Here is a 24,460-nt window from a genome sequence, read left to right on the forward strand (position 1 = left end):
GGTCCAGGAAGATCCCACATGCTGCGGAGCAATTAAGCCCGTGCGCCACAACTACTGAGCCTGTGCTCTAGAGCCCGTGAGCCACAACTACTGAAGCCCGCGCGCCTAGATCCCATGCTCCGCAACGAGAAGCCACTGCAATGAGAAGCCCGTGCACTGCAGTGAAGAGTAGCCCCTGCTCACCACAACTAGAGAAAGCCCACGTGCAGCAACGAAGACCCAACGCAGTCAAAAATAAAATAAATTTATTAAAAAAAAAAAAAAACACTCCTGAACAGTCCCAAGATAAAAAAAAAACAGAGTCTGCAAAAAATGCTGATGGCCTTAGTCCATCACAGCAAGGCTCTGAGCATTATCCAGGAATCTATCTTAGAATTCAGAAGGAGATGGTTGCCTTGGGGATGCACAGTACTCATTTATTAAAATTGGAAAAAGACTGACAGAAAGTATGATTTAGCTGCCTGGTTTTTGTCAATAAGGACTGGCTTTGTCATTAAAGTTTTACTGTTAGTCATTTTCCATTGAATAAATGAAATCCACAGTTCCAACAATCTGATGTACAGATATTTAAATACAGTTCATATTATACTTTATATATCAATTTACATGTCATATATATTTAAATATATAAGTACACAAATGGTATAAGATCCAAACATTTTATCAGACTTAAATTTAAAATGCAAAGGTTTATTTTTATATTTTTGGCTATGTTGGGTCTTCGCTGTGGTGTGCGGGGTTCTCATTGTGGTGGCTTCTCCTGTTGCAGAGCATGGGCTCTAGGTGTGTGGGCTTCAGTAGCTGTGGCTCGCGGGCTCTAGAGCACAGGCTCAGTAGTTGTGGTGCATGGGTTTAGCTGCTCCGCGGCATGTGGGATCTTCCCGGACCAGGGCTCGAACCCCTGTCCCCTCCATTGGCAAGCGGATTCTTACCCACTGCGCCACCAGGGAAGTTCCGCAAAGGTATATTTAAATGAACATTATTTCAACTTTCCCAAACCTTTCTGAGTATACTGGTTTAAATAAGGTCCCTATGATGGTTAGTTTTATGTGTCAAACTGGCTAGGCTATAGTCCCTAGTTATTCAAATATTAACTAGGTGTTGCTGTGAAAGTATTTTGTAGATGGGATTACCATCAGCTGACTCTGAATAAAGGAGATTATCCTCAATAATCTGGGTGGGTCTCATCCAATCAAATGAAAGATCTCAGGAGCAAAACTGAGATTCCCCTGGGCTTCCCTGGTGGCGCAGTGGTTGAGAGTGTCAGCCTGCTGATGCAGGGGACACGGGTTCGTGCCCCGGTCCGGGAAGATCCCACATGCCGCGGAGCGGCTGGGCCCGTGAGCCATGGCCGCTGAGCCTGAGCGTCAAGAGCCTGTGCTCCGCAGCGGGAGAGACCACAAGAGTGAGACGCCCAGCGTATCGCAAAAAACAAAGACAAACAAACAAAAAAAACCTGAGATTTCCCTGAGGAATAAGAAATCCCACCTGGCCAGACCCACAGTAATTTATTCGTTTTGCAATAAATAAATCTCTTTATATATTTATACAAACCAGTTGGAGATTACATACGTGTACAGGATATTATGTATTTATATATACACAAAATCTCCAACTAGTTGTTCATCTGGTAGACCCCTAAGTGATACAATCTACGTAGGTCAAAGAGTAGGAAGTAAAATTAACAGTCATTTGTTAGGTCTTGGTAAAGCCTTTTTATTCTGCTTCTCAAAAAATGAGATCATGAATGATTAATGACTGGGTAACAAACCTCTTCCAACTCTGGTGGTTTCAAATTCTCTGCTTTCAACAAGACTGAAGTAGGACATAATTGAATTGTCAGCTGCTAAATCATTAAAAATCACTTTTGATGAAAAACTGCTATATGATTTTTCACATACAACTCAGAACAACAAAGAGACACTTGTAAACTCTGAGGGCAGGGACTTCTGCTTGTTCAGTGCTTATCACCAGAACTTAGAGGAGTCTCATAACACAGGAGGAGCTCAAAATATATTTGATAAACGAATAAATGAGGAAAACATCACCATTCTCATCTACTTAGATGAAAAAATTTTGTCAGAAACTACACCTATAAACACAAAAATCAGGAACAGAATCAATACCAAACCCTCTCATTCTAGCAACGAGTTACATTAATGCAAGAATTTGTTAACTAAATGAGGTGAGAAGAATCCCCATCCATCTTGTTAAGAGATGACTTCCAGTAAAAATGTATTTTTATGTTTAGTAATTATCAAACTTTTTACAGTAATTGTACTATAATTATAATAAATCCAAAAGAAATTAAGACTGAGCCTTATAAAGTCAACAAATACAAAGTGTTTTAAAATTTTAATTTATGTTGAATTTTTGTTGCAGAGAGTTAATATGATGATAAACAAAACTTTTCAAGCATAAAATACATTTAGGCTAGAATACTGCAGAGAAAGCAAAATGGAAAAGAGCTCAAGGAGAGAAAGGGATCGCGTAAAATTTCAAACTGTTCAACAGGAGCTTGTTCACGCTTTTTTTTTAACCTGTGATGGTAGGCAAATTGTTACAGTATTTCTTTTTTTTTTTTCTGGCTGTACTGCACCAAGCAGCTTTCTGGATCTTAGTTCCCTGACCAGGGATGAACCCCGGCCCCCAGTAGTGGAAACGCGGAGTCCTAACCACTGGATGGCCAAGGAATTCCATAGCCATTTATTTATTTTTAATTTTTGAATTTTATTTTATTTACTTTTTTATACAGTAGGTTCTTGTTAGTCATCAATTTTAAACACATCAGTGTATACACGTCAATCCCAATCGCCCAATTCATCACACCACCATCCCCACCCCCCGCCATTTTCCCCCTTGGTGTCCATACATTTGTTCTCTACAGGGAAGCCCACAACTATTTAAATTTTTGATGAAAAATTTTAGATGTCAACTTTCAAATGTATAAGGAAGGGACTTCCCTGGTGGCGCAGTGGTTAACAATCCGCCTGACAATGCAGGTGACATCGGTTCGATCCCTGGTCCGGGAAGATCCCACATGCCGCGGAGCAACTAGGCCTGTGTGCCACAGCTACTAAGCCTGCTCTCTAGAGCCCACGAGACTCAACTACTGAGCCCGTGTCCCCTGCATTGGCAGGCAGATCCCACATGCCGTGGAGCAACGAATCCTGTGCGCCACAACTACTGAAGCCCATGTGCCACAACTACTGAAGCCCGTGCACCTAGAGCTGGTGCTCCACAAGAGAAGCCACTGCAATAAGTCCACGCACTGCAATGAGGAGTAGTACCCGCTCGCCACAACTAGAGAAAGCCCGCATGCAGCAACAAAAACCCAATGCAGCCAAAAATAGACTTAATTAATTAATTAATTTTTTTAAAAAGCCCGTATCAATCCTAGCTGAATATAAATAACTTTTAACTTTTTTATTACTTGCAACTTTAATCTCTAATTTGGAGGAATTAGGTAAACTATTAAGAGTTTTTTTTTTGTTTAATTTGTACATACCGAGTAACTTCCATGTTCCCAAAGTTACAGTGAATGTCAGCAAATGTGTTAGTCAACAATACAGACATAGTTTTTGTTTTATTATACTGCATTTAGTGCCCTGGTTCTTAAATGGGTACTAGTCTACACCCCAAGGACTCCTTTGGAAAGGGTGAGGTGGTGGCAGTACTACCACAATGGGAGCAGTATTAACATTTCATAGATGGAAGACAAGGATGTTAGATATCCCATAGATATATAGGTAGACAGCAGAGGACAGTCCATGATTCATATGACTTTGAAATGTCCCTCTGGACATTTATGTAAGTGAAAAACATGATTCTGTTACCTGAGACTAGAACTAATTCCATTCTATGTATGAGAACACAAAATGGTTTTAATATAACTGACTTTTCCAGCAATGTAGCCATCATATAAAAAGAGAAAAGACTGTATTTTGTTTTGTTCAAAACTTACCAATAGTACCATTTTGAAAAAAAATCTCAGGAAATATTAGAGTTCCTAGTACAAACTATCAGTCTAATTTATAACCGCTGTATTGCTAGTGATTCTATGCATATATGCAAACATTCCACAATTTCGTTACAGCTTCCACTATTGTCATGCCTCAGCATTTACACATACTGAAATACAGTATATATGATCCTATTATATATATTATAAACTTTTTCTCTTTTATATTGCAGTCAGAACATAATACTGAGTTTTAATTTTGTTTTTACATTACACGTATAAGTTATACTATCAATAAATTTCACTTCAGAATAATAAAGAGGGCATTTTTCCTGACTTGTGCTCAAAGTGACCAAAAATCATTTATAAGGAGTAAGGCATTGGGGCAAAAATCTCTTCATTTAATCAGTCTGTCAAAAGAAAATGAAGTTTACTTAAAGAAAACTAATAGTTCATTAAATACTTTTAGTTGGCAGTCATAAGCTTAAATATTGATTTTAAACTGTCACTGAAAATATCCCATTACAGAAAAACCTATTATGACCCTATTCCAGTTATATCGTCTACTGTTGAGTTACAAATCATCCCAAAACTTAGTGGCACAAAACAAACATTCTACTTTGCTGATTCAGTGGGTAAGGAATTCAGACAGGGCACAGCACAGAACTCTTGTCTTTGCTTCACAATAACTGGGGCCTCGAGGAACTCAAATGGCTGAGCCTGGATCAGGTGGTGGCTCGTTCAGGCATATATCTGGCACCTGGGCTCACATAGGACAGACCATCAACCTTAGCACCTACAAAGGGCCTCACCATGTAGCCTGGTTTTCTCACAGTATAGTGGCTGAGTTCCAAGGAGAACTATCCTGAGAGCAAACATTCCAAGAAAACCAGGTAGAAGCTTCATGGCCTTTTCTGACCTAGCCTTGAAGAGTCAGACAGCATTACTTCCACAACACTGTTCTGGTCACAGCCCCACCCAGATCCAAGCGGAGAAGACATGGACTTCATCTATCAACGGAAGGAATGTCGAAGAAGTTGAGGACCATGTTTTAAAACACCACAGATAGAGAGATAGACAGACAGACAGACAGACAGACACAGATAGATAGATAGATAGATAGACAGATAGATAAACACCACAGACTCTTTTCAGCCAACCAAGATGCTAAAACAAAACAACTGGTAGCCTGGCTGTTCTTCAAATTTGTTCCATTGGTAAATTTAAAGCTACAAACACTTGTGGAGCAAATATATATATATAATGAACAAGATACACGAAAGCTGTAAAGATGATCAAAACCATCGTTAAAGAACTTAACACTGGGCTTCCCTGGTGGTGCAGTGGCTAAGAATCCACCTGCCAGTGCAGGGGACACGGATTCAAGCCCTGGTCCGGGAAGATCCCACGTGCTACGGAGCAACTAACCCCATGTGCCAGAACTACTGAGCCTGTACACTAAAGCCTGTGAGCCACAACTACTGAGCCCGCGTGCCTAGAGACCATGCGCGGCAACAAGAGAAGCCACCACAATGAGAAGCCTGCGCACCGCAACAGAGTAGCCCCCGCTCGCCGCAACTGGAGAAAGCCCACGCGCAGCAACAAAGACCCAACGCAGCCAAAAATAAACAAACTAAATTTTAAAAAAAAATTTTTAATAATAAAATAAATAAATAGAGAAACAGGCAATGATACATTACAGACCTCATGACAGAAGTACACAATGCTACCCATGAAGTGATCTTGTACCCACACCCCAGAAAAATAAACCTAGATTCGATCCTCTAGAATCTGTATCTAACTATCCATCTACAGAGAAGCATGGTAAAGGACACAAGAGAGACGCAATGAACAAACTCCAAGCCAAAAGAAACTCAACAGGATTAACCACCTGCTATCTTCAACAAAATACTGAGAGAGAGAATATGAAATAATATGTATCCAAAGATTAAAAGACTGGGCTTCCCTGGTGGCGCAGTGGCTGAGAGTCCGCCTGCCGTTGCAGGGGACACGGGTTCGTGCCCCGGTCCGGGAAGATCCCACACGCCGCGGAGCGGCTGGGCCCGTGAGCCATGGCCGCTGAGCCTGCGCGTCCAGAACCTTGTGCTCTGCAACGGGAGAGGCCACAGCAGTGAGAGGCCGCGGGGGTGAAAAAGAAAAACAAAAACAAAACACAAAGGGATTTTCCTGGCAGTCCAGTGGTTAAGACTCCACTCTTCCACTGCAGGGGGCACGGGTTTGATCCCTGGTCGGGGAACTAATTCCGTATGCCGCATGGCGCGGCCAAAAAAAAAAAAAAACAAACAAACACAAAGACTGAGCTGGTTCCATATCAAGGATACATGACAATAAAATACAATGTGTGGGGACTTTCCTTGTGGTGCAGTGGTTAAGAATCCACCTGCCAATACAGGGGACACGGGTTCGAGCCCTGGACCGGGAAGATCCCACATGCCATGAGCAGCTAAGCCCATGCACCACAACTACTGAGCCCGAGCTCTAGAGCTCGCGAGCCACAACTACTGAGCCTGCGTGCTGCAACTACTAAAACCTGCGTGCCTAGAGCCCGTGCTCCGTGACAAAAGAAGCCACCACAACGAGAAGCCCGCGCACTGCAACAAAGAGGAGCCTCTGCTGGCCACAAATAGAGAACACCCACGTGCAGCAATGAAGACCCAACGCAGCCAAAAATAAATAAATTAATTAATTAAAATAAAATACAGCATGTGATTCTGGATTTTATCCTAGACTAAGGAAAAAATACATAGCTACGCAGAACACTGCTGAGACACGAAATTTGAATAAGGATTGCGAATGAGACAATAGCTTTGTGTAAATATTAGGGTTCCTGAGATGTTTACTACACTGTGGTTATGTAAGAGAATTTTCGTACATTTAGGAAAAACACTCTAAAGTCTCCAATTTACTCTCCAATGGTTCAGGAAAAATATATATATAATAAAGAATATATATATTATATATATAAAAAATGACAAAATGTTAATTGTTGAATCTGGGTAAAGGGCATACTGGAGTTCCTTGTATATTCTTGGCATTTCCTGTAAGTCTGAATGAGGCCATATCTTTCAGAAATACATTGTGAAATATTTACAAATGAAAAAGTAAGATTTCTCTGATGTGCTTCAAAATAATGGGACAAGTAGGGGTCTAGAGGAAATAATTGGTCATGTAGTAATAACTGTTAAAGTAGAATAATGGAAACATCAGGTGTATTATACTATTCTCTGTACTTTTCTCTGTTTGAAATTTTCTGCAATAAAAAGTTTTAAAGAAGTCCACAATGAGGGACATCCCTGGTGGCACAGTGGTTGAGAATCCGCCTGCCAATGCAGGGGACACGGGTTCTAGCCCTGGTCCGAAATATCCCACATGCCGCGGAACAACTAAGCCCATGCGCCACAACTACTGAGCCTGCGCTCTAGAGCCCAAGAGACACAAATACTGAGCCCGTGAGCCACAACTACTGAGGCTACTGAAGCCCACATACATAGAGCCCATGCTTCGCAACGAGAAGCCACCTCAATGAGAAGCCCACGCTCCGCAACGAAGAGTAGCCCCCGCTCACTGCAACTAGAGAAAGCCCACACACAGCAACGAAGACTCAATGCAGCCAAAAATAAAAAGATAAAATAAATTTATTAAAAAAAAAAAGAGGCACCCACATCCAGGACTCTAGTTTTGAAATGTTTCTAATATATGACACTCTCTCCATTAATCCCCCTTAAAACCTCTTTATAAAGCATGAACCATTCAGGCAATTTTATTTGCCCCATGTGAAGTTTTATTCAATACAAAAACAGAAATACAGTTGATACCTCTAACTCTACTGTATATGGACATATAGTTACCGTTGAGAGTAAAATCAATAAATAATGGAAGAAAACAGGTAAATGTAGATAGAAGTAATCCACCCAAAGAGATGATCTACAAATCACAGAGAGAGAAAAACCAACTGACATTTGTTAAGCACCCATTATAAGCCATTCCTTAGGTCATTTAAGCTTCACATCAATGCTGGCATAATTTTTCCCTTAATTTTGTTTTTAATTTTTTTCCTTAAAGTATACAATTTTAGATTTTTAAAAAAAAAAAAATTTTGGCCATGCTTCGTGGCCTGTGGGTTCTTAGTTCCCTGACCAGGGATCGAACCTGTGCCCTTGGTAGTGAACGCACAGAGTCCTAACCACTGGACCACCAGGGAATTCCCACCCTTAATTTTTTTTAACTGTGGTAAAATATATATGATTCAAAATGGGGACTTCCCTCGTGGTCCAGGGGGTAAGACTCCACGCTCCCAATGCAGGGAGCCCGGGTTCGATCCCTGGTTGGGAAACTAGATCCTGCACGCATGCTGCAATTAAGAAGCCCACATGCTGCAACTAAGAAGTCCGCACGTCCTGCACGTCACAACTAAAAAAGATACCGCATGCCGCAACGAAGATCCCACGTGCCACAACTAAGACCCAGCGCAGCCAAAATGAATAAATGAATAAATAATAAATAAATAAATATTTACTTTAAAAAAGAGGTGATTTTTTTCAACCTCATTTTACAAATGAGGAAAATGCAGATGAGTGAGAAGTTAAGACATTTTCCTAAGGCAAGCAGCAAGTCACCAACCAGAATCTGAACCCAGGTCTTTCTTTAAACTGCATGACTGCCATTATATAATTTCACTGGTTCTTAAGTTTCTTAAAATTTCATTTCTCTGAGTCAATACTAAGAGCCTCATTAATTCTAAAAAGCCTGATTTTCTACATTTACAAGCCTAAAATAGACAGCACCAAAAAAGGCAGCCATGCTGAGACCCTCCATGAACAGTCAACAGACGCCCAACCATCTTTACACCTCACTACCTTTGCAACAACAACTTTAGAAGCTATGTTAGAAGCTAAATTAAATCCAAAAGTACATGAATATAAATGAGACATTTTATCTTTAAGTTTATGTTGTAAATGGTGAATAAAATCCAAATAATTTTGCATAGATACTTTAGTAACACACTGAATTTCTAGATTTCAGGTATAGCTAAAATAACTGATTAGTATGTCATTTTAAAAAGCAACACTTTGGTCTCATACATGAGGAGCAAATATGATTACCCTGAATCTGTGAATATACAATTTGTAAATACTACAGAATAACCCATATCATAATTAACACTTTCTCTACAAAAATGGAAAGAAACTGAAAAACTCTAGGAACTACAGCAGAAAATATAGTAGGAATTTAACTTATGAGACAGACATCCAGTGGGGAAATCATTCTCAGGCAGACAAAGAACAAACCTGTGCGCCAACAGCCTCCCTTCCCCCATTACCAAAACATTTCAAAAGCTTCAGGAACCCCAAGACCAGAGTTTGAGACACTACGGTATTAAACTGAAAAATACATTTACATATGGTCCTAGTCTCACTACATATTTTGTAGGACAAAAATGGCTTTCAAAATAAAGTATTTATACTTCTTTCTTAAAATTTAGATCACTTTTTTATTGATTGTTTAAAAAAAAATCAAAGGGGCTAAAATATGTCAAAGCTGTTGACTGCAGAGGGAGATGCACACAATGAAGATTAAACTACAAAGAAATGCTCAGAGTTGCTATCTGCAGGAATTTTTTTCCATATCTATCACATTGCGCTTCTTTCTTTAGCAAGCTTTTTTTTCCACACATACCTAATACTATAAATATATAATAAATACTCAGAATTTTAAAAACTGTAAATACAACCCAGTTGTTTTAGAGAGGAGGGAAAAAGAAGTCCTCCAAAATACCAGTGAAGTAAAAATTTCCTCATATTCAAACCTTCAAACCGCCATGGAAAATTGGAGATGGCAAAACACTGCTCCAATTGTCCACTAAAGCCTATGTGCAAAGACTTCTATTTCAACATTTCGACTAACTAATAAACATATGTTGCATCCTAAAAAATATATACTAAAACCAAGAACCACCCAAAAACCTACTCCCATCTAAACTAAGAGGAAGACAAATGGGAAACCAAAAAGCTACAGGTAACATAAAGTACTTTTCCTCATATCATGGAAAACAAAAGGCTCAAAACACATTTTAATTTTCCAAGAAAAAGACAATTAACTTACTAGCATGCTTGTCTGCAAGCATTATAAGCGTGTTGGAAATATCTCGTCGTCTATAAAAGCACACTACTTTTGCTTCCACGTTGCCAGTTGCAGTCTAAGAAATAAGAAAAATAAAAGTCATCTATACTGAATATTAGATTCAAGTAGTTTATAAAACAAAACTAGAGACAGCATAATTGTAAGATCACTGTCATTTATTGTGCCAACCACAACTGCAGGGTAATCAGAGAGCTTAAAAATTCAAATCAGGACGAGTAACGTTTGTAAAAGTGCCAAGTGAAACAAATGTCAAACATAAAATAACTCATTGGCATCAATTAAAAATTAAACTAAAGTGATCAGAGAGCTTTAATGACTAAAACCATACTTAACTATGATTAACCTTAAGAAACTAATCCCCAAAATTTAAAAAGCCACAACATAACTTAAAAGACAGTTAAACATAGTCCTCCAAACCCTCTTCCTGAGGCACAGGCTAAGTGCAAAATCACCCAGCCCCATCCTAAACACCCTCACGTTCGACTGATGGTGAAGCTCTGCAGGTGCAGGGCAGTCAACATGTGAGGTGGACCAGATAACTTGGAAATGCATTCTCAGCCCAAGGGAGTCCATGAATCCATAACGGTCAACATTCTTAGTAGTACTTACTTTACCTTCACATATGAAAGTATTAAAAACCTTGAGTTATGAACACTGAAGCTCTTATTTCTTTTTGACTACAGTCTAAAATACGATCAATATTCAGTTAGGCTGTAATTTACTGCAGCTGGGGCCCAGGCTCCTACCCTCCTATTCTTTATGAATTCTGAGAGATTTCAAGGTCAATTGTTCACTAGAGTTCATTGTAAAAACACAAAGATTACAATAAAATGCTATTGTCATTTCCAATTTCAAACAAATTTGAGAACATATTTTCAAAATTTCTCTGGGCTTACAGATACGCTCAGAGAAAAAGAAATAAGTATATGTGCTGCAGTAAAGTTGTCAGTTTTATGAAGTTCAGCGGCAGTATTTTAAAGTGAGAAATAGTCTTGTAGAAATATTACCCCTTAAAACTGAAATCATATTACATCCTAACCAAAGTGCTTCTATATTTCACAATATTGTGATCAAATACATCCTCCAGAAGTAATGATCCAGCAATCTGCTAAATGAACAGTCCAATATTCATATGTAAATAAAATCTATCAATGACTTCAATTATCAGTGCTTTATCATTTTTGTCTTCTTGAGACAAAAGCATGTTAATGGACGACTAATAAGAAAATAAATAAATAAACATTTAAAAAAAAAATAAAAGCATGTTAAAAACCCAAAGTAAGAGTTTTAAGGCATACGTGTTTTTTTTCTACCTTACTGGTGAGTTCCTCCAATAGGGATACTCTGTAAAGCTAATTAAATTCTTATTTGAACCTGCTTGGGGTGGAGGGGCATAGTTCAAAATAAATATTCTCTTCTGAACCACGCACACACTTGGCTATTAGGCAGTGTACAGTATTACTCTTCTTCTCTACTGTACACACACACACCCTCCCTTCGAACATTCCTCTAAAGTTGAGCTACTAAAATTGTGGTCCAAGGCCCAGTCCACAGCTGTTACTATGTAATGAAATGAGTACAGAAATTAAATGAATTACAGTATTTGAGAGTTAATTTTATATCTATTGAATCTAATAATGAAAAATGGGGCTTGCATTTTTATAAGCCTACTTTAAATTTCATTTTTCTACTGTCATTTTTAAATTTTACAAAAGCAGTCTAAGATACTGAAAATTCTTAAAATCCTCCACCACAAATAATTTAAGAAGTATAGCTCTGAAGACCTAAGTTAAATATTTTGTATATATAAAGTCACCAAACTTCTTGTGTGCGCTTCCTATGTGCCCCTGCACAAGCTAAGCACCACGGATGCATGGTGTCTGCCCTCACCGAGCCTCTGCTCCAGCAAAGATGCCTGTCCACGTGTCATCTCGTCTCCAACCTTCCAAAGCCCAGCTGTAATCACGTCCCTCACCCAGAAACCTTCACCGGTTCCCCACAACTGAAGCATAAGAGTAAAACATTCCTGACAAATTCCCAGCACTATTGTCTTTACTCCTTTCATTTCCCCTCCAGACTTCACTTCTCACTCATGGAGGCAGGAAGTAGCACCTGTTGAGGGAAGAACAGAAAAAGCTTCAAGGAGGAGGAAAGGGGGCAGAAGGTCCCTAGCTAGCTAGGAAAGAAGGAAAGGAGTCCAACAGGTGAAGCCTGGAGGACTGAGTAGTCTTAAGAAAAAAGAAGGACCTGAACAAAACCCACAGGTGGGAAAAGTGGAGACAGGTATAAAGAAGAACCTACAATGAACAGCAATTTCTTTCCTGTGTTCTTTTCTCCATTTAGGTTGCAGCCTCTTAAATCTCTATTCTGTCAGACACGTTTAGTTAAACATCCTTCAGCAATAAGGGGCTTTTAGTCAACCTCATACTCACGCCCATTTCTAACCCAGACTTAGAAAGTACATTATTAAAAAACAAAAAACCAAACGCTTTCCATTTTGGAAAGTCTATGGTCTGCTCGAACTAAAGAACAGATGGAAAAGAACTTCCTTTTCCCAATTTCTGTCCTTCCCAACAGATCCTAAACGTCAGGAGGGGTCTTAACTTGGGTTCTATAAAAGGGCTTTGAAGGGATCTCCTGAAATTATATGCAAAATCTTGTATGTGCAAATATAGATTGGGGTGGGGGACAAGATTAGATGCTCAAAGAAGTTAGTGGCTCCCTTCTCCCCACCAAAAGACCCAAAACATTAAAATGAACTTCAGAGCAAACTGGATGGCTAATAAAACATACAGAATATGAAGAAACATATAAATTATACAACATAACACACCAAAAAAAAAAATCAATAGCAAATAACATTAAATTTATCCATAAGCATAACTTCCAAAACTTCCTGAGACTGTATCCTCATTATTATGTGCACAAAGCCTTCTTCCAACATGTGTGCAGACGAAATCTTTAGAAGAGCAACACCCAAGCTAGACAGTGACTAAATAAAATTTACCGTGAAGTTGTTTTCTATTTTAACTTTATATTCTTTCTCCAAAAGATCATCATCACTGTATCTGAGTACAGTTTAGAGGAGAGGAAAAGAGGGTATGTAGATAAACAATGTCAGTGAGAAGCGGCTGCAGCTCTGGGCAGAGGGGGCAGGAACCCGAAGGCGAGCAGGGGCCGGGTGGGCACCACGGCCGGGGTCACCACCACGAAGGCGGTGAAGCGCTGAGACCCAGGTTCCGCAGCTGCAGGCCAGTGACGCGGAGGAGAGGGCCGAGTGCCTCCCGCGGAAGTGGAGGGAGAAAGGCGGCCCGGGAACAGGCTCAAGCTGACGCGGCCTCCTTGAACCGCAGGATGCAGCTGGTTGAAAAGGAGCTGGACAGTGCCCAAGAGCACCTGGCCACTGCCCTGCAAAAGCTAGAGGAAGCTGAGAAAGCTGCTGATGACAGCGAGAGAGGTCTGAAGGTTATTGAAAACCAATCCTTAAAAGAGGAAGAAAAAATGGAGCTCCAGGAAATCCAACTCAAAGAAGCTAAGCACACTGCAGAAGAGGCAGGTAGGAAGTACGAAGAGGTGGCTCTTAGGTTGGTGATTATTGAGGGAGACTTGGAAGGCAGAGAAGCGAGCTGAGCTGGCAGAGTCCCATTGCCGAGAGACGGATGAGCAGGTCAGACTGATGGACCAGAAGCTGAAGTGTCTGAGTGCTGCTGAAGAAAAGTACTCTCAAAAAGAAGACATATGAGGAAGAAAGATTCTTACTGATAAACTCAAGGAGGCAGAGACCCGTGCTGAGTTTGCTGAGAGATGGGCAGCCACGCTGGAAAAGACAACTGATGATTTGGAAGATGAACTGAAATGCACCAAAGAGGAGCACCTCTGTACACAAAGGATGCTGGACCAGACTCTGCTTGACCTGGATGAGATGCAGAGCGCCCCAGTCCCGCCCTGCGCTGACCCCGACTCCGCTGAGGCCAGAAGCTGACCTTTAAACTGACGGCTGATCTTTAACTGGAAGGCTGCCTTCTCCTTTCGCCACGTCTCCCACCCCCACCCCTGTGTCCTTTTTGCCAAACTGTCTCTGCCTCTCTCCAGAGATTCCATTTGGGCTAGAGGCTGAGCATCTTTGGGAACAACGTTTAAGGGAATGTGAGCACAATGTTAAGTGTCTTTAAAAGCATGCTGTGATGTACACATTTTGTAATTACCTTTTTTGTTGCTGTTGATGTAGCAGCCATTTGTAAAATATTCCAGATAATTCCATAGTGCTGAAGCAGCAGTCTAATCCCTTTCTCACTTTTGGAAGGTAACTTTTCAGCTTAATGCATACTGCCCTCTCCGTAGAGGAGGGGAAAAGGTATGGGGCCTGCCTTCCTGAGAGCCAAACAGCCCAGAGAAGGACTCCATTTGGGGAAGCCTTATTGCTCTGCAAAAAGTACCTGCCAAACCAGAAAGGTGATTCCAGAAGGAGTTAGCCAAAAAAAAAAAAAAAAAAAAAGCGCTGTTCAGGTTTTCAGCTTTACGGTATCTTTGGGCAACTTTTTTTTTCCATCAGAAGTGACCAGATGAGATTAAGATGGTCAGACCTCTGAGACCAAATCCTTGTCCCAGCTCTACCCCATTCCCAATCACTCACAGAATGGATCATGTGCCCCTTATTTTGAGGTGACCACTTAATTTGCTCTCCCGCCTCCTTGAAAGAAAGGAAAGAAAATTATGTTCTACCACTGATTTAGCCATATGAAACTCCTCTCATCACCCTTTTCTGGGTCTGAAGCTGCTGTCTCTAAAACTGCCATCTCATTGTGTGTTGTAGCAGTTAGTCCTGGAGAAATCTTGAATAGCTTATACACAAAATTGTTTTTAAATTTTATATTACTTTGAAACTTCGCTTCTTTGGGGCTGGGGCACACTGGTCACCCCACCTGGCTGTGACAGCCCTCTACAGTCTGGGCTGGCAGTGTGCTGATCTTTCAGTTTCTTTCCCTACCCAATCTCCCCTTTTTGGTGAGGGCTCAGTGAGGTCAGTTAGGTGTGCATCCTACAGCTTAATTGGCTTAAAATGTACTCCCCTTTGGTGTGGTCTCCTTGGGGGCCAATTGGGGAAAGAAAAAACAATAGTGTAACTGTTTTGATACTGAACATTGATAAATGTCTTTTTGAAATAAAGAACCAGTCCCCCCCAAAAAAAAAAAAAAGAGAGATAAAACAATGTCGAACTGTGTTTATCAACCAATATATTCAGTTTTGCACCTAAAAGTTCTGGGGAAGAAAAATTGAGACAAAAGTCTACTTCAGGACTTCCCTAGTGGTCCAATGGTTAAGAATCTGCCTTCCAATGCAGGGGATGTGGGTTCAATCCCCGGTCAGGGAACTAAGATCCCACACGCCACAAGGCAACTAACCCTGCACACTCTAGAGCCTGCGTGCCGCACTACTAAGCCTGTGCGGCACAACTAGAGAGCCCGCTCACTGCAACTACTGAACCTATGCGCACCAGAGCCCACTCGCTGCACTAAAAGATCCCACATACTGTGGAACAGCTAAGCCCATGCGCCACAACTACTGAGCCTGCGCTCTAGAACCGGCGAGCCGCAACTACTGAGCCCATGTGCCCCAACTACTGAAGCCCACATGCCTAGAGCCCGTGCTCCACAACAGGAGAGGCCACCGCAATGAGAAGCCCACGCACCGCAGTGAAGGGTAGCCCCTCGTTCACCACTAGAGTAAGCCTGCGTGCAGCAGCAAAGACCCAATGCAGCCAAAAATAAATTAATTAATTTTAAAAAATAATAATATATCAAGTGTTCTTAAATTCATTATTTGGATTTTCTAATCATGTTAAATTTCCCCACTTAGCCAACTTGACCTCTGACCCGCTCAAGGCCTTTCTGGAACTCCTGTGGCCCCTCTTCCTGAGGCTACCTCCTTCTCATCCTTTAGGCCTCAACTTCAATGTCCTTAAAGTCCTTCACTCCCTATCCAAAGGAAGCAACCTCTGTTATTCTCTATGTCAAGGGTCAAGACCCTTGCTTATTTCCTTTCTAGAAGTTAACACCATTTATCGCTATTTTCTTTACACCTGTTAACTCATCTTTTCATGTGTCTCCCTCATGAGAACGGAGACCCTGTGTGGGCAGAGACCATGTCCATATTGGTCACTGTTGTACCTGAGCCTAGCATAGTGCCTGCTACATAACAAGTGCTCGAGAAATATTTAATTAATTACTTAAAATGAGATCTCTCACATCCCTTTAGAAATAAAGGTCCTATGTAAATATTTAGTAATTAATTAGCCTATTGCAGTTCCTTTTTATCAATACTCCATCCAAACTGCCACTCTCTGAAATTACAGAGACTCTGATCTCTCACAGTTCAGTCACCCTCAGTCCCCTAAGGACTGCTCGTATATTAACCACTCTTTGAGAAAGCAGAGGCACAGGGAGAAGGTGAGAATGTGGGGGAGGGGAGGGACTTTTGAAGTGAAGAGTAATATCATGATAAAGAAGTGTGAAATGATCCAGGTTCCAGCTAGATGTGTAACCCAGGCATTTAAGCTACTTAACCACAGTGTGCTTCACAACAATCCATGATCCATCTACCTTAAAGGTTTAAGGTACTGTGAGGCTCAAAAGAGGTGACAAACGTGAATCCCCAGATTATATGCTTCCAGAGCACCATGCTCTGATGTTTGTAAATTTAGCACAGATGCAATTTTCCTTCTGCCTGTGGAATTATTTAGCTGATGTCCATCTCCACTACTAGACCTATCTTGTTCATCTTTCAGTTCCTAAAAGTGCGTATCTAAAAGCAGTAGGTCCCCAGAAATATTTGTAAAATGAACGAATCAAAGTACTTTGTAAACAGTAAAGCCATGTACAAGTATTAACATCAGACATCTGAGAAATTCATTAATTCAAAAACTGTTTACTTAACTATGTGCCAGCCACTACTCTAAGGCACTTCGGATGCATTAGTGAACAGAAAAGATCACTACACACATAGAGCTTACATTCTAGTTTGGGAAAACAGGCAATGAAAATATAGGCACAACTCATTTTATTGCGCTTCGGTTCACTGCACTTCTCAGATATTGTGTTATTTTTTACAAATCAATGGTTTATGGCAACACTCGGTGGAGCAAGTCTACGCCATTTTTCCAATAGCATTTGCTTACTTCGTGTCTATCACATTTTGGTAAATCTTGCGGTATTTCAAACTTTTTCATTATTATGATATTTGTTATGGCAACCTATGATCAGTGATCTTTAATATTATTTTATGAAGGCTCACTGAAGGCTCAGATGATAGCTAGCAATTTTTAGCAATGAAGTATTCTTCAATTAGGCATGTACATCTTTTTTTAGACATAATGTACACTTAATGGACTACAGTATGGTATAAACACAACTTTTATATGCACTGGGAAACTAAAAAATTCATGTGACTCGTTTTACTGCAATATCTGCTTCATTGCAGTGGTCTGAACTGAACCCACAATATCTGAGGTATGCCTATAAACACATTAATTAAGTATATTTGAAGGTGATAAATGATGTGGGGGAAAACAGCAAGGTATGGGGGGCTGGGAACAACCAGACAGCCCTAAGGTGGGTGCATATGAGAAACAGCCAAGAGGGTCCAGTGGTTAGGACTCGGTGCTTCACCGCCATGGCCCTGGGTTCAATCCCTGGTCAGGGAACTAAGATCCTGCAAGACGGGTGGCGCAGCCAAAAAAAAAGAGAGAGAGAGAGAGCAACAGGCAAGAAAGAGCTTACTGCACTTAGAGCCGAATGAACAAAGCAGGGAGCAGCCAGAGAATACAGGTCTCATAGGGCAATATTTCTCCTCGAGTCCTAGTTAAGTTTCCAAGTAAGCTGATGCAGTGAACAGTGTGGAACTGCCTAAATTCTTTTTTTAAGCCTTTTATTTATTTATTTATTTGGCCATGCCGAGCGTGGCTTGCAGGATCTTACTTCCCCAACTAGGGATGGAACCTGGGCCCCAGCAGTGAAAGCACCGAGTCCTAACCACTGGACCACCAGGGAATTCCCTGGAATTGCCTAAATTCTTATACCTTACATCAATAACATAAAAGAGAAGCATACCAGGAAGACATCTCAACAGTTCCCACCCGCAGACTGACCTAATCCTGAGGCCATTTTCTTCATTTGGGGGTGGTCTCAAATACTATGGAAATTTTTAAAATGCAAGGTCCCCGGGGTATCCCCAAAAGTGAACCAAGACCTCAACGCTCATAAGCCAGGCATGCCCTTGGCCAATCTGGTTTCCTGGGACTCAAAACGGGACCAGAGTCTCCAGATGGTATTTTGGGGGAAAGGTATTAGCTAGACAGCCCCCAAAATTTTAACAATGTGAATTCTCACCAGCTACACAAGTAACCCTCAACCATCAGAAATCTATGGTCCATGTCATTTATGATTGTTTGAGTGCCTCCACTGTGAAAGCTCAGCTACTGCCAACACATAATGCTTCCGATGTCCTGGACACCTGCGATTAGGGACAAACCTTGATGTAAAAGTTTTATTTACTTGGGCCTAAGGTGCAAAAAGTCACTTTATAATTATACCAAAACTGTCTTCTTATTAGTTAGCCTAGTCTAGAATTTTACAAATTCCCTTAAATATCATATTCCCTAACTTCCTCCTTCTCAAGCTGAAAGAGGAAAAAATTAATTTAAAATTAATTTTTAAAAATTTTAAAAATTAAATTAAATTAATTAAAAGATAACTAAAAAGGGAGAAACACAAATTATAACTTCAAATATAAACAGGGACTGAGTTACAGGAGTGACCTGCTCTGAGAAGCTCAAAGCAATCTGAAGAAATCTTACAGATGTTACATATTCAATATCAACATTTAATATCAGAGGTAATTATAAAAAGCAAAAGAATATTCAGAATCCTGCATAATTCTCTAGTCTGAAATCTCTACTTTCAAAGAGTCTGGAACTTAAAGTAAAATCACCTCTTATGCCCTTTACCCAATTACCCTTCAATGGGCAACAAATATTTCTTAATATTAGAATCAAGAACACTCAGTGTATACCTTGTTGAGTTCTTCTATCCTTCTGATGAGGTACGGATTGCTAGAGGAATTCTCAAAGTAGACATAATCTGTAATTAAAGGAAGTAAAGAGCTTAATCTTTTCAACATAAAGTTCACATTTGTCAATTTATGACTTTTTATATTAGTTAATTCACATTCAAAATGAAGCACGCCCGTGATTCATTTCCTGGTAAAAAGCAAACTGAGTAATGCAGCCTCAATATATTATCTTTCTTATGTGCTTACCATTCACAGACCCTTATTTTCCTGGCATTTTCATTTCAATTAATTCATTAATTCATATTCATTTCAAGTTCTCCTAGACTTCTGTCCCACATGTGTCATTTCTTTAATAATAAACAAAAAGACACCTCTTATCATTGAGTAGTCAGAGCTGACTAAACATGTGTCTTTCATACGATAACTGCTTCCACATCTTTTCACTCCAATCCAATTTGCCCTGGAGTAGGCTTCTCACATAAAACTATTGACCTAAGACAAATTCAGAGCATCTTGAAAGGCTTAGCAGCCCAACGTACATTTCAATCACCAACTTAAAAAAAAATCAGGTGAGCAGAGCAGAAGCACATTGACAAACTTTTTCACAGCTCTTTCTAGGAAGATGAGGGGGCGAAAAAGGAGAGGGGTCACTTTTTGAGAGGCAGAGCTCTGTGGAGGTGATAACCAGCCTTTCTAATACCATATTTACCATATTTAATCCAGATCCATTTTGGGTCTCGTTATAAAGCAATTGCTGCAGCCTTTCAACAAAAAGGATATAAATTTTCAAGTGTGGTTTTTCCTCTCATCTAATAGGCTCACTGGAAACTTCCCACTGTGTGTTTATTTGAGAGGCTGGGCTGCAGTGTTATTGTCTATCTTAGTGGCTCTTTCCCGTCTCCCTTCTGCAAAGTGGCCTCATTTAGCCAGGCCATTCCCACCACCATCCATCAAGGAGCTCGGCTAATGAGCAGAGAAGAGCCAGTCTTACACACAAACACGTCACTTATCTGAATTATTATTTTACCAGGAAAAGAGGGAGGAGGGCGTCTTGAGTAGGGAGAAAGTTTGTTTGACCTTATTTCTCTCTCCTGCAGAAGGCTGGGAAGAAGGCAGACAGCAGAGCAAACGTCCAGGCAGAGCTCCACTCCCCACCCCAGGCTGCGGTGCCCCGGCCCCTCTAAGCCCCATTCCTGGGGGGTGCTGGACAAGAAACGTAAGGGAGAGGGACGAAGGAGAGGTGCAGGGCCCTGTCCCCGCAAACAGGCCTATCCAGCTGGGCCCCTGGCTGGGCCCCCATCGCCCCCACCCACACCCCCAATGAAGGGGAGCAGTAGAGGAGAGATGTCCCTCCACTCTCTCCAAACCCCCAACGCCTAGAAGCCACGCGAGGAGAGACCACCCTCGTAGGCGGCTCGACGGCCCCTGACCCCCATGGGGGTTTCACGGGTTGAGGTGGGGTGGCATCTGATAATTCATACCCCCAAGTACAGGCCTGGTCTAAAACCCTGGTTGGGATGTGGGGGTGTGGATGGGCCCCGGCCCCTTGTGGGCCACGGTGGGGGAAGGGGGGCAGCCCCGGCCCCCTCCGCAGGCCCCCAGCCCCATGAGCCCTCAGCCCGGGCGCCCGTGGCTCCCAGCGGTTAGGGTGAACTCGCCCCTACCCCCCACTCCCGGAGCCCGCTCCCAGACGGGCCGGGTCGGGCCGAGCCTTCCTACCTCCGACCCGGTACATGTTGGCCGCCATGTCCGCCCGCCCGCCCGCGGAGCCCGAGCCGAGCCCCGCCCGCTGCCGCCGCCACTGCCGCCGCCGCCGCCGCCTCAGCCCCGGCCGCCGCCGCCGCCGCCGCCGCCGCCGCGCCTAGCCGCGGGGGGGAGGGGAGGGAGGGAACAAGGGGAGGGGGAAGTGAAGGGGAGGGGGAAGTGAAGGGGAGGGGACGCCGAGGGGTGGGAGCAGGTGCCCGCCCCCAGCGCCGGGCTAGCGAGGCCGACTTCCCGGCCCCCCGGGAGGCCGGAGCGCTTGGGGCCAGCAGGGAATTGGGGAGGGGGGGCGGCCTGGGGGACCTAACTGGAAGTGGAGGGCGTACCAGCGTACCCCGGCACCTGCCCACCCCGAGACAGGGCTTCCTCCCCGCTTCTGTCCCTGGAGAGACCCAGTCTGTGTGACCTCGAGCACGTGAGCCCCTGTCTCGGTGCAAACACTTGGATGCAAATAAGTGCTCGCAGCAGGGCGCCTTCCTCGTGGTGATGTTAATGCGGCAGGCCTGGAGATGGCAGGCCCTGGAGCCAGGAGGACCCCAGGTGCCTGCAGCTTCTCCGGGCAGAGACTTATTTGGGGACAAGGCTAGAAAAACAGGCCCCTTCCAAGTCTACCGTAACTACGTTGTCAGGTCTATCCGCGTTCACCCCAAAACCGGGCTGAATAAAACCTATTTCCCCACACCTGGAGGCCTTGCCTCTAGACAGGCTTGCAGTGCAGCCCGGCTGGGAGAAGAGACCATTAGAGAAGGGGGGCTTCCTTTGCCCTTACGGGAACAGGGCCCTACAGTTCATCATCACCACAGACCCTCAAAAAAGAGATCGTGCCAATCAGCTTACTGTTGATGGACTGTTAACTGGTTATGTACCTAAAGCTTTTAAAGTTATTATTTTCCCATGCGAATTCTCTAGACAACCCCTGTTTTCTCAGCCTTCATACCCTCACAGAAACAAAGAACCAAGTAGAGTTGAATCTGAGCTGGCTCTGCCCCAAAATGAACACAAACAACTTTCTTTAGAGAAGCCAATCCATTCCAAGCTATTCCCAGACGTTGTTGTAAAATACACATGAAGATGATCCCTTACTGTCCTAGGTTGTTAGGAGTTTCTGGTGCTTTACAGCTGTGTGTTGTTGACTCTGGCTTTGGGGTCTGTGCAGGGATGGGAAGTGTCCCCAGAAAAGAAGATTGTGTTTTGTTTGTCTGGTGATGGCATTTGTGACGGTCCATTATCACAAATTACTGAGGTGAAAAAAATAATTTTCTAGATAGCTGAGGGAAAGTAAAAAATAAAATAAAGTACCTTTGCCTGAATTACCTTGATTGTGTGACCCAAGTTTCTTTAAGTATAAAATGAGGGCACACTAATTCCACTTCACAGATAGGGTAAGGATCAGTTGTGATATCTTAAAATGCTTTGTAAACCATTCAGCACAGAGCACTATGCAAATACAGGTGTCCGTTGCTTTTTTTTAACTCAAGAAAGTTTCAGATTCCCAAAGGTTTTATGCCATGAGTCAAATTGTGATCCTGCATCAGCTCTTTTGACCTAGAGAAAAAAGCAGAAGTGTTTTGTTATGCACACTAAATAACTGTTATTTCTCATAACCCTTTTACGGGAGATCCCACGGAAAACATATTGTGACGTATCTGACATCACCCTCTCCATTTCTGAGCTGACACCTAAATAGGTTGAATAATTTAGCTGGAGTCAAACCATAAACTGGCAGCAGTATTGGGATAATTCAGCCCTTTTCCTTTGGCCTAGAAATCTCTTAGCCAGGAAGAATTTCTCCAAGTGAAAAGGCCACCTGGAAACCATAAACTGCAAAGGAATAATAGATCACAAGCTCTTCTAAGGGGTTTTCCCATTATTTTTGAATAAATGAGCAATTTCTCCCCTTCAAAATATTTGTTTCTGTTAGTTCCTTGTCTCATCTCCACAATTTTGTGCACCTTACCAGGTACTAACCACAATAAATGGGCAAAAAGTGCCAAGAAAACTCCCTCCATCCGTACCTACCTCCTCCCCTTAGGAACAGCCTTATCCAGGATCCCCAACCCCACGCCCTCCATGAAAGGGCTCAGAGTTTGGGGGGAAGGGGATGAGTAGTAGGAGGTAATGATGGTGGCAGAACCCAGGCTCTTCCTTCCTCTAGATTCTGTGTAGTTTTTTTTTTTTTTAATTTAATTTATTTATTTTGGGCTGCGTTGGGTCTTTGTTGCTGTGTGTGGGCTTTCTCTAGTTGCGGCGAGCAGGGGCTCCTCTTCGTTGTGGTGCGCAGGACTCTCATTGCGGTGGCTTCTCCTGTTGCAGAGCACGGGCTCTATAGCACAGGCTCTGTAGTTGTGGCACACAGGCTCAGTAGTTGTGACTCACAGGCTCTAGAGCGCAGGCTCAGTAGTTGTGGCGCACGGGCTTAGTTGCTCTGCGGCATGTGAGATCTTCCCAGACCAGGGCTCAAACCCGTGTCCCCTGCATTGGCAGGCGGATTCTTTTTTTTTTTTTAATAAATTTGTTTATTTATTTATTTTTAGCTGCATTGGGTCTTCGTTGCTGTGCGTGGTCTTTCTCTAGTGGAGACGAGCAGGGGCTACTCTTCGTTATGGTGCACAGGCTTCTTGTTTTCGTGGCTTCTCTCGTTGCAGAGCACGGGATCTAGGCGTGTGGGCTTCAGTAGTTGTGGCATGCAGGCTCAGTAGTTGTGGTTCACAGGCTCTAGAGCGCAGGCTCAGTAGTTGTGGCACATGGGCTTAGTTGCTCCACGGCATGTGGGACCTTCCCAGACCAGGGCTCGAACCTGGGTCCCCTGCACTGGCAGGTGGGTTCTTAACCACTGTGCAACCAGGGAAGCCCAGATTCTGTGTGTTTAACCTCTTTCATCTCCAGATCCTGGGCCAGTGTCTTCTACATAATAGGTGCTCAATATCTGAAAGAATAAGTGCCCATGAACGATGGGCTCAACATTGAGAACCAGGTGCAGAGTTGAATGCAGGGACTTTGTCTAGGAAACTTTTATACCTCCTAATATCAAAGAGGTATGCACATAAGAGAGTTCAGCAAATGTCTCTAGATTGGAAAAAAAAAAACATACAAAGAAGGGTGGAAAAGCCTGAGCCTTCAAAGAAAGCAAAGGCACTTCTACCTCCTCAGGCTGCATGGCTCAGATCACAAACTTGTCATCAATCAGCCCAAACTTCACTCCTAGTTTGACTGTTCAGCTTTAACACCTTGAGCAAGTTGCTTAACCCCTCAGGTCCTCAAGTTCTACAAATCATGACTAGTGATTGACACCTATGGCGAATGCTTATGCTAAAAAGTGAAATATACAATGTGTTGGGCACATGTTAAGCTTCATACTTACATGTCACTTCTCTCTATTCCAGCCATCCTCATTACTAAGACAGAGGGGTCTCTCAGATCATGCCAGAAACCCCAGGGAAAATCCAGCCTCCGCAAGGGTAAAATTTCCTGGCATGGCCGTTGTGATTAAAGAACCATGATAAGGGATTG

The 24,460-nt window shown here is 42.5% G+C and overlaps 1 protein-coding gene and 1 pseudogene across 7 annotated transcripts in view; one reads left to right on the forward strand and one right to left on the reverse strand.

Moving 5' to 3' along the window:
* MTA3 (metastasis associated 1 family member 3) overlaps positions 1 to 24,460 on the reverse strand; it is a 178,928-nt gene that overhangs the window by 146,629 nt on the left and 7,839 nt on the right. For 5 of the 7 annotated variants that reach the window (XR_004039867.2, XM_060309941.1, XM_030857819.2 and 2 more), the window contains exons 1-3: positions 20,909 to 20,997; positions 19,190 to 19,257; positions 10,085 to 10,178 (exon numbers count right to left, since the gene is read on the reverse strand). Coding sequence is in view for 6 of the 7 variants with exons in the window: in XM_060309941.1 (XP_060165924.1) it covers positions 10,085 to 10,178; positions 19,190 to 19,257; positions 20,909 to 20,936 (190 nt within the window). In the remaining variant the exon portion in view is untranslated. Of the gene's footprint in view, positions 1 to 10,084; positions 10,179 to 19,189; positions 19,258 to 20,216; positions 20,300 to 20,908; positions 20,998 to 24,460 lie in introns of those variants that run through there. The other 2 variants (XM_030857823.3, XM_060309940.2) reach the window with 2 other exon arrangements.
* Positions 11,997 to 14,105, forward strand: LOC115854313 (tropomyosin alpha-3 chain pseudogene; annotated as a pseudogene).

Source organism: Globicephala melas, chromosome 12 (assembly GCF_963455315.2).
Source record: "Globicephala melas chromosome 12, mGloMel1.2, whole genome shotgun sequence".
Lineage (NCBI taxonomy): Eukaryota > Metazoa > Chordata > Mammalia > Artiodactyla > Delphinidae > Globicephala > Globicephala melas.